The 17,838-nt window shown below is 38.1% G+C and overlaps 1 protein-coding gene across 2 annotated transcripts in view; it reads right to left on the bottom strand.

The window, feature by feature from the left end:
- Positions 1–17,838, bottom strand: part of LOC121235934 (cyclic nucleotide-gated ion channel 1-like) — a 45,826-nt gene that overhangs the window by 13,907 nt on the left and 14,081 nt on the right. The window contains exon 1 of one of the 2 annotated variants that reach the window (XM_041132403.1): positions 2,010–2,555. The exons of the other annotated variant lie outside the window; for it this stretch is intronic. Coding sequence (XP_040988337.1) covers positions 2,010–2,081 — 72 coding nt within the window. The 5' untranslated portion in view covers positions 2,082–2,555. Of the gene's footprint in view, positions 1–2,009; positions 2,556–17,838 lie in introns of those variants that run through there. 2 annotated transcript variants of the gene reach the window in all.

Genomic DNA, 17,838 nt, shown 5'->3' with positions numbered 1-17,838 from the left:
CAGTTGGAGAGCCCAGTGCAGATGGAGGGCTCGGTGCAGGGGGAGAGCTCGGTGCAGGTGGAGAGCCCAGTGTAGGTGGAAAGCTCGGTGTAGGTGGAGAGCTCAGTGTAGATGGAGAGCCTGTGCAGGTGGAGAGCCCAATGCAGGTCGAGGGCTCGGTGCAGAGGGAAAGCTCGGTGCAGGCAGAGAGCCCAGTGCAGGCGGAGAGCTCGGTGCAGGGAGAGAGCCCAAAGCAGTTGGAAAGCTTAGTGTAGGGGGAGAGCTCGGTGTAGGTGATGAGCTCGTGCAGGTGGAAGCCCGGTGCAGTTGGAGGGCTCGATGCAAGTGGAGAGCTTGGATGTTGGTAGAGACTAGTGCAGGTGGAGGGCTCAATGTAGGTGGAGAGCCTGTGCAGTTGAGGTGTTGCCCACCATGGGGTGGCCATGGAGGGTCGTGAGCAGATGTGGGCCCTGTACGATTCAGTCTCGAGCTGAGAGCTTGGTGTAGGTCAGTCCCATGTTGATCTGAGTGGGCCGTGGGCCACCTCTACCTGCTGCTATGGTTGGGGACCACTTGAAAGTCCCGTGCGGTGCAGTTTCGTGCATGGGAACTACATGGCCATGGGCCACCTCTGCCCACTACGGTGGTTGGGGACCACCGCAAGGGTGGCAAAAGATGCTGGCGGTTTAGGTGGTGACCGCTGGCGAGGAAATGGGGCTCACGTGTCGTGTGCATTGATGCACGCTTTGTGCATTGTGCACGTGGCTCACTTTCATCGTCCACGGCTGAGGTGGTCGTGAACCACACCTGGGGAGCAAAAAATGCTGGCGAGCCAATGGGTGGCTGCCAGTGGCTTTGCAGTACCGCGGTAGGACTGAGCCAGGAGATTTCAGCCACATGCATTGTCAAGCAAGCGGCCGAACTATGAGGCCTCTGTCGTGGCCAAGCAGTGATGGACCGTCGCCGAGGAGACAGGCAGCGTCAGTGGTTCACATGGCGACCATTAACGCAACCCCTGACTAGGCCACAGGGGGTCGTGGCTCATCTGGGCTCACATTGTCGTGTGCCATGGTGCACGGACCAACCGTTGGGCATGGCCCTATGGGTGGGGGCCAATGCGTGTTGGACAGAAACTGCGACCAGTCACTGTACCTCGCGGCTCGCTGCCGCGACGCTTCTAGGTGCACGACATCATGCACCCAATGTGCACTATGCGTGCCATGCACGGTGCCAATGTGCATGACTTGTGTTTGTGCATGGTACTATGCATGTGGGTGCACAGTATCTTGTGTGATACTATGTGCTTAAGTGCCCAGTACTTGCCCGCTAGTACATTTGCCGAGTGCATGTGTTCTCTGATCAATCTACATTTTTGGGATTGGAAAGATGAATGGCCCGATCCTTTGAGCTGCAACAGTGGTGAGGAGCTTGGTTCCTTGCTTGGGCGAGAAAAGAATTACTTGTCCATTTTCTGCAGCAACATTTTTCGTAAATGTAAAAATTAAAAAAACTAAGAATACTTATCTGGGAGGATGTTATTTGCTCGCTCAGTAATTGTTCAGCATGCCAGAAAATCATCCTTCTCGCACCTCTGGCAAAGAGAGGAAATTGAATCCCTCAGACGGTGCCACTGTTGATTCTAGAAAATCGCACAACTAGACTGAATGAGAGAAATAGTCACTTGGGCCTTGATCGGTGTTGTTTGGAGTCCTTGTCAGTGTTCTGATGCGGCTATACGGCGATGATGCGTACGTCTATGGTAGTGAATAAAAAAAAGTGTAGAGAAAGTAAGAATAAGGGACACACAGATTTACGTGGTTCGACTTGTTGCCTATGTCCACAAGCGTTTGGGGAGGAAAAAATCACTATAATATACTTATTTACAGTCTCTCATGACCTCTCATTTCTCACTGTACAAATTGGTTTCATAATAAGCGACGTACTTATGCAAAGACTTGTAAAAAAGTAACAGAGCTATCTTAGTAATAAACCAGATTACAGATACTTGAGATTGAGTATCACACCCATACCTGTGGGCAGGGAAGGATTGCCAGAATGTCGATAATGAAGTATGTCGACAAATATCTTTCTGCGATTGCCATAAGATTAGCAATCAACTCTCCCCTTCCAAACACATGACGAGAAGAAGGTGGGATAATCCCTATTCGAAACTGAAAGTATATATGTATTGCATAGAAAGCATCTGTGACTGAACGAAGAATAGAAGCAATAATCGCCAGAGTTTTGTCCGATTCAAAGCTTAAGCATTTCTGCTTCTTCAAAACTGGGGTGTAAAATAAGAGTGGGTCCAGTGCCACTGATACCACACAAGAAAGCACAAATATTTTGTTCCATGTTTGAAGAAATTCATCTTGAGGATCAAGGATTTTAGTCTTCTTAGGACCTGAGTGATCTTTTCGTGGTTGACCGTCTACAGAGGGGATGCTTATTGGGTTGTTTTTCAAACAATTAATTGTCACAGACCCTCTCTCAAATCCTCTCCGAAAACTCTCAAACAATCTGCCAAATGTGGTTCTAGAACTGTTTCTTGAATATTTCCGATCGTTCACCGAATTTTGATGAGACTCATCGCCGTGGGGAGCACCGGTTTTGTTTTTCAAAAAGAAGGATGAGATTCTCAGGATATGTATCGATTATAGGGATTTGAACAAGGTGTTTGTCAAGAATAAATATCCCTTGCCAAGGATAGACGATATGTTAGATCAATTACAAGGAGTTGTGGTTTTCTCAAAGATTGATCTATGATCTGGATATCACCAATTCAGAATCAGGGAGCAAGACGTATCTAAAATTGCTTTTTGAACTCACTATGGACACTTCGAGTTCGTAGTTATGCCTTTCAGATTGACGAATGCCCCGACAGCATTTATGGAACTAATGAATAAGATTTTTCGGCAATACTTAGATAATTTTGTAGTAGTGTTCATAGATGACATAGTGATCTACTCTCATGATGAGGAAGAGCATAAGAAGCACTTGAGGATTGTACTAAGGAACATTAGCATATGCCAAACTTAGCAAGAATGAGTTTTGGCTCCAGGAAGTGAAATTTTTAGGACATGTCATTTCTAGTAAAGGGGTGGCAGTGGACCTTACTAAGATTAACATTGTAACAGAGTAGCAAAATGCTTATGAAGTATGTAGTTTCCTCGGTTTAGCAAGATACTATGTAGAAGGGTTTTCTAGACTTTCTAACCCTTTAACGGCACTTACAAGGAAGAATGCTAGATATGTTGGGATTGAGCAATGTGAGAAGAATTTTCAGGAATTGAAGAAGAGGTTGACTTCGGCCCCATTATTAGTAGTACCAGAGCCTCACAAGCCTTATGTGGTCTACAGTGACACCTCTAAGATGGGTTTGGGATGTGTTCTAATGCAAAAAGGAAAAGTCGTCGCTTATACTTCGCGACAACTCAAGGATCATGAACAAAACTATCCAATCCATGACTTGGAATTGGTAGCAGTAGCTTTTGCAATAAAAATTTGGATGCACTATTTGTATGGAGAGAAATGCAAAGTGTACACGGACCACAAAATCTCAAGTACCTGTTTAGTCAGAAAAATCTAAATATGAGGCAACGAAGATGGGTGGAAACCATTAGTGATTAACAGTGTAAGATCAAACATCATCCCAGCAAGGCTAACGTTGTGGCTAATACACTTAGCCACAAGGCTCAGGTAGACTTGTCATCTGTCTTAGCAATATTAAGGAATCTAATGATTGGAGATCCACCGCGAGATGCTATTTTTGCAGTAGTACAAGAGTTTATATTCGTGACTGAAGAAGAAATTTTGGAAGGTCAGCATAAGGATGAAAATTTGGACCGCAACATTTCTCTATTGGAAGGAATGAGATGCTCTTTTATAAGGAGAGGAAAGTGATTCCTAACATTGTTGACCTAAAGGAAAAGATACTAAGGGAAGCTCATTGCACCCCTTACACAACACACCCTAGCAATACAAAGATGTATCAAGATTTGAAAGGTCAGTTCTGGTGGGATGAGATTAAGAAAGAAGTGGCTCAGTTTGTGGCAAAATGCTCTATTTGCCAATTGATAAAAGCTGAACAGTAGAGATCGGCGAGTAAACTATAGTCGTTGCCTATCCCAGAGTGGAAATAGAAAGATATGTCAATAGACTTTGTAATAGGTCTGCTAAGACGTCGTCAGGAAAGAATTCAATATGGGTTATAGTCGATTGATTGACTAAGAGTGCACATTTTCTACTCATAGCTAACACGGATTCTATGGAAAAACTCTCCCGAGTTTATGTTAATGAAATCGTCCAACAGTATGGAGTACTTAAAACCATAGTATTGAACTGAGATACCCGTTTTACTTTGCGATTTTGACAAAGCTTGCAAAAGATGTTAGGCACTCATCGGAATTTTAGCAGCGCATGTCACCCTCAGTGGATGGACTGACGGAATGTACAATCCAGAATTTGGAAGAAATGTTGCGAGCATGAGTTATGGAGCTAAGTGGTGATTGGGAAAGTCACCTAACTTTGGTGAAATTTGCCTACAATAATAGTTTTCAGGCTACCGTTCAGATGACACCCTACGAGGCATTATATGGAAGAAAATGCAGATCTCCGTTGTATTGGAATGAAGTGGGAAAAAGGAAAATACTAGGACCCAAATATTTACAAGAAGTTTAAAAACAATTGACCCTGATTCAAGAAAGAATGAAAGCAGCCCAGAACAGGCATAAGAGCTATGTGCCACACTACTAGAATGGAGGTTGGTCGGATCTAAAGGGTCCGAGGTCACTGGCCCTAAAAATGCCGAGCATGGTAGTAGCAGGCTCTCCTTAATGCAATGGTGCGTGCATCAAGACATTTTTTTTTACAGTATTTTTTTATCGCTATTTAAATTTAGATACTTTAGATATGGAGTGAGTTCATATTTATATTTCTCGAAGTTTTTTACTCAATTGGTGGATATATACATTTATTTTCTCTTAAAAAGATTCGATTTGTTTACATTTTCAGAAAACTATATAGAGAAATTAAATGACAGCCTCATCTTAAAAGATAAATAATTTTCTAAAAAAATGCTTAAATATAATTTTTGTTTTAAAATTTAAAAAAGTTGTATTTTTTTTTCTGTTTTGTCTAAAAGTATAGAAAAATTATAATAATTAAGTAATAATTTGATAAAAAAATTAAAAATATTTTATATTTAAATAATATTTAAAAAAATTATGAAAATATTTAAGATAAGATCGTCTCACTTCTCTTTTTTGACAAAAATCGTCTCACTTCTCAAACATAATATAAATATATCTTATCTAAGATGACAATTTCTGTTAATACTTACCTCGTGCGTTTATTAAAAGCAAAAGATCAAAAGTTTTGTCGTTTGATTGTTATCATAAAATGGATCCACGTATGATTAGACCCATTAATTAGGTAAATGAAAATCTTCTTAATATGATTAATTAACCATTTATATTTTAAATTTAGATTTTAATAATTTTTATCCTAATTTTAAAAAGAAATAGAAACATAAATGTTGCGCTGTGCAAAATTTATTTTTCATTTACCAATATTTTAAAAAATTCACTGGAGCAACTATAAATTCTGTATAACATATATTATGCATCTATTTCTCTAACAACTTATATCTTAAATTTTAGATAAAAAAAAAAACTCTAAAATATTTAAATCCTTGCAATAATATTAAGTGGATTAAGTCATAAAGTAATGCTACTATACCCTTAATTTATACCATTCAATTTATCTATTTGACGTGACATCATAATATGGTATCACGTGATTTGTTAAAACAATTCAAAAAATATATATTCAAAATAATATAGCGCTAAAAAATACAACAATACGAAGACTAAAATCATAGATTCACTCTACTCTTTTATGTTTGTATTTTTAATTTTTTTTAATAAGTCATGTGGCACCATATCAAGAAGGCAAAATGATTAATATAAATTAGGGGATATGGTAGTGCAAAAATCAAATGGCGTGGTGGATCATGATTTTTGATCTATAAAGTTAGCATTAAAAGTTTTTATAAAGAAAAATTAATATAGTCAATAACATGTTTCGCAAAGCAAACACGTTCTAAGATTTTTTTATATTCTTCCTTTTTTACAAAGGCATACTTTAACAACAATAATTCTCTAAACTGTAACCATCTTCTGGCCCCTATAGAACTTTAAAGCTTTATACTGTCAAACTTTATGGAAAAGGCGAGCAATGGTTCATTGAATCCTGTTGGTTAAAATAAAGGCACCCGAGAAGGTAGGCATAGTATAAGAAATTTTATATACAATAGTAAAGTGAATAAAATGTCGCATAATTATTTAAAAAAAAAATAAAAATTACTGTTAAAAAATTTATTTTTTTTATATAAATTTTATATTTTATTAATTTTTTTTAAAACTATTATACGACGATTGTATATATAATTCATAACTATAAATATATTTTCTCTCCTGTATATATGTATTGTCTTCCAGCTTTGATCATCTGACTACTTTAACCCGGAAAACAACAAAACCAGCAATTGTGAGAAGAAGAAGGAGAGAGAACTTTATTTAAAAAATAATAATTAAAAAAAACAATTAGAATTAACTTACGTAAAAGAAGAATAGAAATGGATGATGATTAGACCGAACGAGAGGGGCGCTTTACCATCAGATTTTGATTTATTATTCTTTTTTAAACGAATAGCATAAATGTGTTTATTATAATGTTTATAGGTGTCCAGTTGACTCTTGACCTCGATGCAGAATAAGGATTATTACGGTGGTTAGCTAAAGAACTAAACCTAAAAATTGAGATGGAGAAACACGTAAACAGAAAGAACACTTGAGAGTTTCATTATAAAAATCGAATATATCTTTTGAAACTCACAAGCCGGACTAAAATAATTAAGGTAAAAAGACAAAGTTTCAATTATGACCTAATAATAAAATACGGAATTAATTAGATATATTGCTAAAATCTAGTCAAAATCTAGAATAAAATCGTTGCTAAAAATAAACATTACTATAAACAAAATTAATGAAAAATAAAAAAATAACTTAAAATGACGATTTGGGAGGGGGGGAATGACTGATTTTGGGCTCAAAATAGGGACCACTAGGCACAACATGGTGGCCATTACATGCTTGTCGAAGAGTGTTTTCTGAATTAGGGTCATATGTGCAATTTTGATAGCTATAACTAAAGTTACGGCCAAAATACTAGCATGTGCGCGATATCGCCCCATTTCCTTGCCCAACCGAAAAATGCTGACATTTCTTCACTTAACTGAGAAATGCTGACCATTCCTCTCCAAAACGAGGAATTTTCATCTTTTCCCTCCAATTTTGTATTGATCTGGCTTCTTGAGATAGTCCAGTTTATTAAAGTCAAATCTATCAATTGAGCTTCATTGGACTTTAATTCACTTGCATCATTCCTTGATAATGTATATATGAAGAGTTGCTACAAAATTTAGTATAAGAATTGATCGATGATTGTCAATAATTAATTAATTTAGTTTAAAGGTAAATATATTGAGAAAAAAAACTTATATGTTTTTTATTTTCTTTAATTTATACTTGTTCCAACACAAATGGATATATGTGTATTTTGATATACTACTTTAATCCTAAATCTTGATATATGTTGAAGTTATACTTTGAATGATAGGATCCGTTCTATCTCCGTGTCTTGATATGGCCGTGAGATAGTAATTGAATTAATTTTCTGGATTACAATAAACACAAGTCGACAATTTGAAGTTCTTCTTATCTTATTAAGAGGATTTGCATGTTGTTCTTTGGTAAGATATCCACAATGACTATTTTCGCATACCCTAAAAGCCGGAAAAAATACGTTGAAAATTTCCATTTTTCCCCACAAAAACGGCAAGTATTTGCATGCAATTTGGTTTTGTATGCACTTTGGTTTTGTAATTTGTCAATCGAGTGGCACTACATAAATCTGAATGATTTTCTTCTTATTCTTTTTTAAAGAAAGGAGAAGACCTTACTACCATCCAAGAGGTAGTTAAAGTGTGAGGAATATTAATATTAACATCACCTTCTCAATACTTTATATCTCATTAAAAAAAAGAGTCAAGAAATGCCCATGAATTAATTAGCCCTTCAAGCTACAGATTTGGGTTAGGTCTATGATATATTTTCAAATGACGAGAAGACAATATTTATATATCATATGTTAGGTAGTTTTATGCTCTTACTTGTGGGTAGTGGTAGAAATTGTAAAAAGTCAACTGAACTATTTATTTATTTTATAAAAAACATACTTTATTCATGATAATGCTATGTAAAAGAGATTGAATACATGAAGGGATTTCCTCCTGTCCTTGATACCCAAGGCATTATTACCTAAGTCATGGGCCACTATGTTATTAGTCCTCATTGTATGCTTAATAAACCATGAGTTAAAAGAATGCCAAAGTCGATCTTGTATCTAAAATAAGCATTCCCGGATTAGAGTCAATCTCTACAGAAGTATTGAGGCCTTGGATTACTTGCAAAGCATCACCTTCTAAAATTAAGTTCTTGTATCCCAGGTCTTTGCAAAATAGAGTGGCTTAAAGGAATGCAAAAGCTTCTGCTAGTAGAGGGTCACGGAGTAAATCCCTCTTCATTCTCATTGTTGCCAAGATAGTATCCTCCTAGTCACTGATGATAACATGTATTCCCACCTTACACTGAACCTTGTCCAAAGCTACATCCCAATTTAATTTAAACTAGCCTTGCGGTGGAGCCTCCCAACTTCCATTTAGATCCACGACATTAGAAGACCTGCTATTGGCATGCCGAATTCGTTTGAGGTCTTCAAACATTAATTTTGATTGCTGGACCAGAGTATTATGGTGAGTGAAGTTGTCCTTGAAAACAAAAGCATTTATTCTTTTCCAAATCTTCCAAGATGTGACAGCAAACTTGAGAATTTCTTCCTCATCTAAGATTCCAAACAAAGTCTCTATTGTATCTTTGAAAGTCTGAATCTAGAATCCACACTTTTGGATTTTGTTTGCTCATTTTCCCCACACATATCGACCTGACGGACATTCCCAAAGAGCATGCTCTGTTCTTTCAAGTTCTTGCTTGCAAATTGGGCATAAAGAGGTATTAACAACTGTCCTCCTCGACAAGTTAGATTGGTTGAAGGGCATTGAGACAAGCTCTCTATAGGAATGTTTTGTTCACATTTGGAATGGCCAAGTGCCATATATTTGTCCAAGTATCCTTCTAATTTAAGCAAGATGATGATTGGCCTAAGTCTCTTTCTTGCAATTCTCCTTTGAGGTGGTAAGCACTCTTGACATTAAATCTCCTGTTGTGGTGCACCTCCAAATCAACTTATCAGCTCTGATATAAACGCTAATAGGAATAGATTGATCATGACAGCTTCATCCTTGGAGAAAATGGCATCTACTAGTGAGTGCTTCCATTGGTTGGTATCCTTATTGATGAGAGCTGAAACTTTAGTATCTGCTTGTAGAAATCTAATGGAACTCTAGGGCTTGAAGGTGTTCTGTTGTGGAAGCCACTTGTCAAACCAGATATCAACTGATTCTCCACCTCCTATACTCTAGACAAGTCCTATGCTTTTTGAGTTCCTCAGTTGATTCCAGTTTACCCAATGAATTTCGTGCTCTTAAGCTTTCTAACCTCACCAGTAACTCTTCACAAGCTTATTTAGATAATGTAACAATTGCTTTGAAATCTTAAAGATACCCATTCAGTAAGTTGGGATAGCTTAAACAACTGATTTGAGTAATATTTCCTTGTCTACTTGTGCCAGAAATTTCAGCTTCCAGTTTCTCAATCTATCTTTCCCCTTATCAAGAACAACTCTAAGAGAGTGAGCTCTTGATCTCCCCATAAGAGCTGGAAGGCCCATGTATTTTTCATAGGAGTTTGTGGCTCTGATTCCGGCTATGCTAGTAATGATACCCTTTGTTCCTTCATTGGTATTCTTGCTAAAAAAGATGGAAGTTTTCTCTTTATTTAGTCTTTGATCCGAGCTTTTTCATATGAGTCCAGTAAGGTGAAAAGCTTACTCCACTCCATAGAATCATAAAGCTTTCATGTGCAACAAATAAGTGATTTATGAGGATTTGACCTTTGCCTAGGGAGAGACCAGTGATCAAACCAGATGCTTCAGCTCTATTGGGAAGGTTACAACTACTTCAATACAAAAGACGAAGAGGTAGGGTGAAAGTGGATCACCCTACCTGATCCCCCTAGTTGGACTGAAATTTTTTTATGAAATCCCATTAATAAGAAGTGAGTATGAAACCAAGGATACATATTTCAAAGTAGGATCAATCCACCTCTGAGCAAATCCCAATTTTTGCATGATAGATCTAAGGAATCCCCATTCAATTTCATCATAAGCTTTGCTCATGTCAAGTTTAAGAGACATGAAACCTTCATTTTCTTTTTTCCTATTCCTCATTGTATGCAGGGATTCAAATGCCATAATTTCATTGTCAGTTATGAGTCTCCCAGGCACAAAGGTTTTCTGGGTAGGAGAAATAATATTAAGGAGTATGATCTTTAATTTGTTGGCCATCACCTTTGCAATTATTTTGTAGAAAACATTGTAAAGGTAGATGGGCCTGAAATCAGTAACCTAGGTAGGTGATTTCATCTTTGGTATGAGTGCCATGTGAGTGTTATTCAACCTTTTAGACCATTTACCTTCATTGAGAACCTCTAACACTACATCACTTATGGTTGATCACACTATGTCCCAATGATCCTAGGAGAAGGTAGTAGGAAATCCATCAAGTCCAGGGGAACCTAAAGGATTCGTACTAAACATTTCCTTCTTGACATCTAAGGTAGTGAAATTTTTAATAAGAGTGGAGTTCATGTCTTCAATCACTGTTGTTCCCCAAATAAAAGGCATTCCTTAATACCTACTGGTTAGGAAGTGGAAAATAGCTCAGGATCTTTTGTTTTCTAGCCTGCTTCATTGATGATCCTACTGATGGTATTAGTTTTCCTCCTTTGGCTAGCACACTTGTGGAATAATTTTGTTTTTCTATCACCATCCTTCAACCATGCTTGTTTCGCCCTTTGTTTCCATTTGTTGTTTTCTGCTTTAAGAAGGGAATCAACCTCTCTTTGTAGATCCTTTATTTCCTCATGTACCTGACCTTCATTTTCCTCTTTTAAATGGTTAATTAGTTTGAGCTTTGAGCTGAGGAGTTTCCCTTGGCTTTTGTGCATATCTTTACTCTACTGTTTCAATCCCAGTTGACATCTCTTCAGTCCATCAGTAGATTATTGCAGTTTATTTGAGGGACTTCTTGATCCATACTAGGCATTTCATATCATTGCATTGCATCTGTCCTTTTTTATTCAACTGGATTCATATTTGAAGATCCTCTCTTGCTTCTTTGTTGAGGATTGACACTGCATAGAGATGAGGATAGGCCTATGATCTGATTTGTTAACAGCAAGATGTTGCATAGAGTGGTTCTAAAACAAAGTGAGCCAAGAAGTATTCCCAAACGCTCGATCAAGCCTCTTCTTAGTGAATTCTAAATCTTCTCTATTATTCTCCCAGGTAAACATGTCCCAAAGATAACCAAGATCATTTAGGTCACAAGCCTCTAAGGTTGTTCTGAAGCTATCCATTTATCTATAGGGCCTTCTGGATGCACCAAGCTTCTCATTATGCTTGAGGATTGCATTGAAATTCCCAAAACAAAGCTAAGGTATATTATTTGAAGGTTACAGCTTCCAACTTTCATTTCTTTTTGTTGTTATAAGATTTCCATAGAAACTTGTCAAGAGCCATTTTGTTCCCTCTATTGACAAAGTCATCTTTGCTGAAATGTGCCAATTGGTAAATGAGTCCAGTTCAACTTCCAATTTTCCAAATTAAGGCTATTCCCCCACTCTTGCCTCTATTATCAACACTCAAAAAGTTATCAAAGCCAAACTTGTATATGATTGTCTCTATTTTATCTCTACAACTTTTGTTTCTATGAGGAATACCAATTTTAGGGCCTTTGTCTTCACCAGAAAATGAAGTTCATGAACTTTATGAGGGTTTTCAAGCCCTTGACAGTTCCAACTTAGGCAAATCATTAGTGATGGTGGGGCTGCATTGTAGGCTCCACCAATTCAACCTAAGTTAGGCTTCTTCCAGGGAAGGGTTTGGATTTGGATTTCTTAGGGAGAGGACAATGGTCTAGATTTTCAGACTCAATGACTAGAGGCCTTTAAATAATTTTTCCTTGTGAATTAACCTTGGGGATATTTTTCACATCTGCAAGTATGGAGGAATGTCGTTTAGCTCTTCTTTTCCACGTGGAGACTTTATTTTGCAGATTGGGGGAAGTGTTGATAATCTTAGGGAATGAAACATGGAGATTATCAGGAATGGTGTTCACCACATGAGATTTTGGAATACAAGCAGGATCCCTTAATTCTAGGTCCATGAAAGGAGGGACATTCTCATTGATCCCATATTCAACTACGACAGTCGAATAACTACTGGGGGAGTTATGACATACCTTAATAGTAGCAATGCCAAATTTGGCAGGAGCCTTTCCACTTTCCATAGCAGGGTTCCCATTATCAAGGGATTCAACTGAGACAATTCCTTGATCTTCTTTTACCCTCTCTTTGGATTGCACCTCTTTCTCCTCCTACTAATTTGACTTCCCTTATTTGACACTTTTGTTGTTCACCATGTCTGATCTCCATTTCTGGTGGGATGATTGACTGGTGTGGTTCGATGAACCACTATACTTTGTTAATTTCGTACATAGAGGAAGGAGATGATACAACACGTAGCCATTGGCCATATTATTCTTGATCTTGAGAGACTAAATTCTACTTTAGACATTTTCCATCCTTATGTCTCAAAATTCCACACTTGAAACGAATTCCATATTTGAAACTAATCCGGCATTGCCTTCCTCCAAAATTGAGAAATCAACCATGAACAAGAGGCTTTGTAATATTGATTTCCACCCTGATTCTAAAAATTGCCCGCATCCGAACCCTTTGTTATCGGCTTCCATAGTGATTACATTCCCAATTGTTGATCCAATTCTTTCACCCACATCAAATGGGAGATTATGTACTTTGATCCAAAAAGGCTCACTTGTGAATTGAGCACCAGTTGGAGATAGGCCCCCTTTTGAATTTTTTAATATAGACCAAATGTTGATCAAAGGACCAAGGTCTCCCTTACATGAGCAAAGAAATGAAGCAATATTTTCCATTATTTTTCAAGAAGTTCACTACTTCCTCTGACAAAATGATCTCATGTGGTGCCCTCAGCCTCGCTTGGGATTGGACGGTGCCTTTCTTATCTGGCAAGAATGTTCTTAGCATGTTTCGGTTATAGGGAAAACATTGTGATTGATTTGTGTTACTTGATGATTCAGCTATACCATGTCTTAGAAGTTTCAGATCTTGGCCAAATACCATGATTTTATGTTTCATTTTGTTATGCTTTGATTTCTAAGCAAATATGTTTGGAGAAGAAGCATGTTCAAGTGATGATTCTTCATGTTTTTGCATATACATATTTTGGCCAAGGCCCTTTCTCATGATTCCATGTATGTGTTTTGATATCTCATGTGATTTATGTCATTATGCCATGAATTGAACATGTTATGGTTGGTTATTTTATACATGGCATTTCTTGTGTCATATGTCAAGTATAAGTATACATGTCTTATGTCTTGTCACATGTATTTGGGGAAAAGTGTTTTCAAAGAAAAGAGTTTAAAAGTTTTACCATGACCCAAAGGTCTACTTATTTGGAGCGAGCCTTGAAGGCCACGGCTGACACAAAGGCAATGGCAAAGGACTTAGGTTTGACATCGCCCGAGCCTCAGCAATCCCATGAGGTCTTCTGTGTTTGTCTCCTGATGGGACAATAGTAATGAAGAAAATGGGAATCTAAGTTGATTTGTGAAAAAAAAAAGAAAAAAAAAAAAAAGAAGAAGAAGGAACCTATGGTTTAGATCTCAACTCTTAAGGAACAATGTTTTGAGGAGATCTCATGTTTTGAGAGATTTAAACTATACTCTATATTTTTGGTATGCTATATCTTTATTATACATGTTTATGGTTTTTAGACAATGTTGGGATATTATGTTAGTATATTATGTTAGTACGGTGCCATGTGCTTTGTAATTACATATCGCATTGCTTAGATTACCCGACTTTTACTATTTTTTTCGTTGTTATGTTATTGCATGCTGCTAGTATACTTAGGTGCATAGCATATTATCTAACATGTACGAGAGGTGTGTAGCCTGGCGTTTTAGTCACCATCCAATCCCAAGCTGGGGTTGAGGGCGCCACATAGCATGGTATCAGAGCAATTACGTCTCTGGATAAACCCACACATTGTTCAAGGAATGCATGGTACCTTTAAATAGGTTTGAGATCTATAGCTGTAGGCTTATATCTTATAGCTATAAGCTTGAATCTAGAGGAAGAAGAAAATAAGCCTATAAGTTTGCAAGTTCAAGAGAAGAAAGGTTATCCTTCTCTAAGGAAGAGACTGACCCACGCTGGTTTTGTGCATCTTCAGGAGAAGGAAATTATGGTTCGAAATCGACGCGAGAACACATCTCCGAGAGGTGGGGATCAGGAGACTGGAAATCCTCCACTAGAAGGGGGACAGGCTATAACAGAAACCATTCGCCAGATGACTGAGGTGGTACGTAAAGAGATGGAACAATGACAGAACGCTAGACAAGTACCACCTAGAGGGGAACAAGGATGTACTTACAAGAAGTTCATGGTGTATAGATATCCGAATTTTGTTGGAACTAAAGGACCTATAAGGGCTAACAAATGGTTTATAGATCTAGAAAAAACTTTCGAAGCTAGTGGATGCTTGAAAGAGTAGGAGGTCTAGTATGCGGGTCACATGCTTCAAGGAGAATTGGGAAATTTAATGTACGTTGCTTGTTTTATGGAGATGTGGAGGTTCTCACCTCATTTGATCAATACCAAGAGAATGCAAGTAAGGAAGTTCCAAGACGGTTTGCAACCTTATATCCGAAACCAAGTAGCATGTCTGTGGATAGAAAATTTCCAAGAATTGGTTAATGTAGCTTTGATAGCAGGGGCGAGGCAACATAGACTAATTGCACAGGCTCAAGCAAATAGGAAAAGAGGATTTCCTTACTCACCAGGAGGTAGTGCAGGGAAACGAAAGGCCCCTATAACTCCGAGCAAAGGAAAAGGCATGGTAGTCGGGAATGCATCACCCGCTCTACCACCTTGTCACTGATGCAGAAAAAGGCACAATGGAGATTGTTGTATAGCCACAGGAGCATGTTTTAGATGTGGTCAAACCAAACCGGCCATGTGATCAGGGATTGTTCACAGATTATGCCTGGAGGAGCATCAACGCCAAGCGCTAAACCCAAGACTGCTGTGAAAGCCAAGGTTTATGCTATTATGCCAGGAGAGGTAGACCTAGAAGCTGATGAGATGGCAGATGCGGGAGTGTTTACTGGTAACATTTCCAACTTTGCCTTAATTCATAGATAGCTTGTGTTTGGGAATTTTGAGTAATTATAATTACCTCTTTAGGTAAAGTTGGATTGAAGCAGTACGTGGTGTGTGCTTTGTTTGATTCTGGAGCATCAAGATTTTTTATCTCCAGTAGATGCGTGTGATAGTGTGAGCTCGAGGCTGAGCCAATGTCTTAAAAAGTGTTAGTAGCTATTCTAGACGGGAAAGTTATTAGCTGCACAAGTGTAGTTAATAATTGCCCGTTGGAAATCACAAACTTAGTTTTGACTGCGGATTTGATTGTCTTTCATTTGATGGAATTCCTAATCTTAGGAATGAACTGGATGTCAAGGCATTATGCCAAGATAAACTGTTGAAGGTGAGAAGTGCTTTTCGATCTACCTACTCAAGAAATGATATGTTATATGGGTGAGACTGTTCGACTTGATCCATCTGTGGTAATGTCTGAACAAGTCAAGATGGTTTTGATGAATGAGGAGATCATTTATCTAGTAATGATGGGGGACGTAACAAAAGAACCTAAAGAAATCCAAGGAATTCTTGTGATTGAGGATTTTCTTAGGATTTTTGCCAATGAACTACCTAGATTACCCCCGAATTGAGAGACAAAATTCATAATTGAGCTTGAACTGGCCACAATCCTAGTGCACAAGGCACCCTACTGAATGGCCCCAGCAGAGTTGAAGGAACTTAAGGTTCAAATTGAAGAGCTTCTAGTGTAGGGTTTTATCCGACCTAGCTCATCGCCGTGGGGAGCACCGGTCTTGTTTTTCAAAAAGAAGGATGAGACTCTCAGGATATGTATTGATTATAGGGATTTGAACAAGGTGTCTGTCAAGAATAAATATCCCTTGCCAAGGATAGACGATATGTTAGATCAATTACAAGGAGTTGTGGTTTTCTCAAAGATTGATCTATGATCTGCATATCACTAATTCAGAATCAGGGAGCAAGACGTATCTAAAACTGCTTTCTGAACTCACTATGGACACTTCGAGTTCGTAGTTATGCCTTTCAAATTGACGAATGCCCCGGCAGCATTTATGGAACTAATGAATCAGATTTTTCGGCAATACTTAGATAATTTTGTAGTAGTGTTCATAGATGACATAGTGATCTACTCTCATGATGAGGAAGAGCATAAGAAGCACTTGAGGATTGTACTGAGGAACATTAGCATATGCCAAACTTAGCAAGTATGAGTTTTGGCTCTAGGAAGTGAAATTTTTAGGACATGTCATTTCTAGTAAAGGAGTGGCAGTGGACCTTACTAAGATTAACACTGTAACAGAGTAGCAAAATGCTCATGAAGTATGTAGTTTCCTCGGTTTAGCAAGATACTATGTAGAAGGGTTTTCTAGACTTTCTAACCTTTTAACGGTACTTACAAGGAAGAATGCTAGATATGTTGCGATTGAGAAATGTGAGAAGAATTTTCAGGAGTTGAAGAAGAGGTTGACTTCAGCCCCAGTATTAGCAGTACCAGAGCCTCACAAGCCTTATGTGGTCTATAGTGACATCTCTAAGATGGGTTTGGGATGTGTTCTAATGCAAAAAGGAAAAGTCGTCGCTTATACTTCGCGACAACTCAAGGATCATGAACAAAACTATCCTATCCACGACTTGAAATTGGCAGCAGTAGCTTTTGCAATAAAAATTTGGATGCACTATTTGTATGGAGAGAAATGCAAAGTGTATACGGACCACAAAATCTCAAGTACCTGTTTAGTCAGAAAAATCTAAATATGAGGCAACGAAGATGGGTGGAAACCATTAATGATTATCAGTGTAAGATCAAACATCATCCCAGCAAGGCTAACGTTGTGGCTAATGCACTTAGCCACAAGGCTCAGGTAGACTTATCATCTGTCTTAGCAAGATTAAGGAATCTAATGATTGGAGATCCACCACGAGATGCTATTTTTGCAGTAGTACAAGAGTTTATATCCGTGACTGAAGAAGAAATTTTGGAAGATCAGCATAAGGATGAAAATCTGGACCGCAACATTTCTCTATTGGAAGGAATGAGATGCTCTTTTATAAGGAAAGTGATTCCTAACATTGTTGACCTAAAGGAAAAGATACTAAGGGAAGCTCATTGCACCCCTTAGACAACGCACCCTAGCAATACAAAGATGTATCAAGATTTGAAAGGTCAGTTCTGGTGGGATGAGATTAAGAAAGAAGTGGCTCAGTTTGTGGCAAAATGCTCTATTTGCCAATAGATAAAAGCTGAACACTAGAGATCGGCGAGTAAACTATAGTCGTTGCCTATCCCAGAGTGGAAATAGAAAGATATGTCAATAGACTTCGTAATAGG

Source organism: Juglans microcarpa x Juglans regia, chromosome 1D, assembly GCF_004785595.1.
Source record: "Juglans microcarpa x Juglans regia isolate MS1-56 chromosome 1D, Jm3101_v1.0, whole genome shotgun sequence".
In the NCBI taxonomy this organism is placed as follows: Eukaryota; Viridiplantae; Streptophyta; class Magnoliopsida; order Fagales; family Juglandaceae; genus Juglans; species Juglans microcarpa x Juglans regia.
Note: the sequence above shows the minus strand (reverse complement) of the source record. Positions and strands in the feature narration are given on the sequence as shown.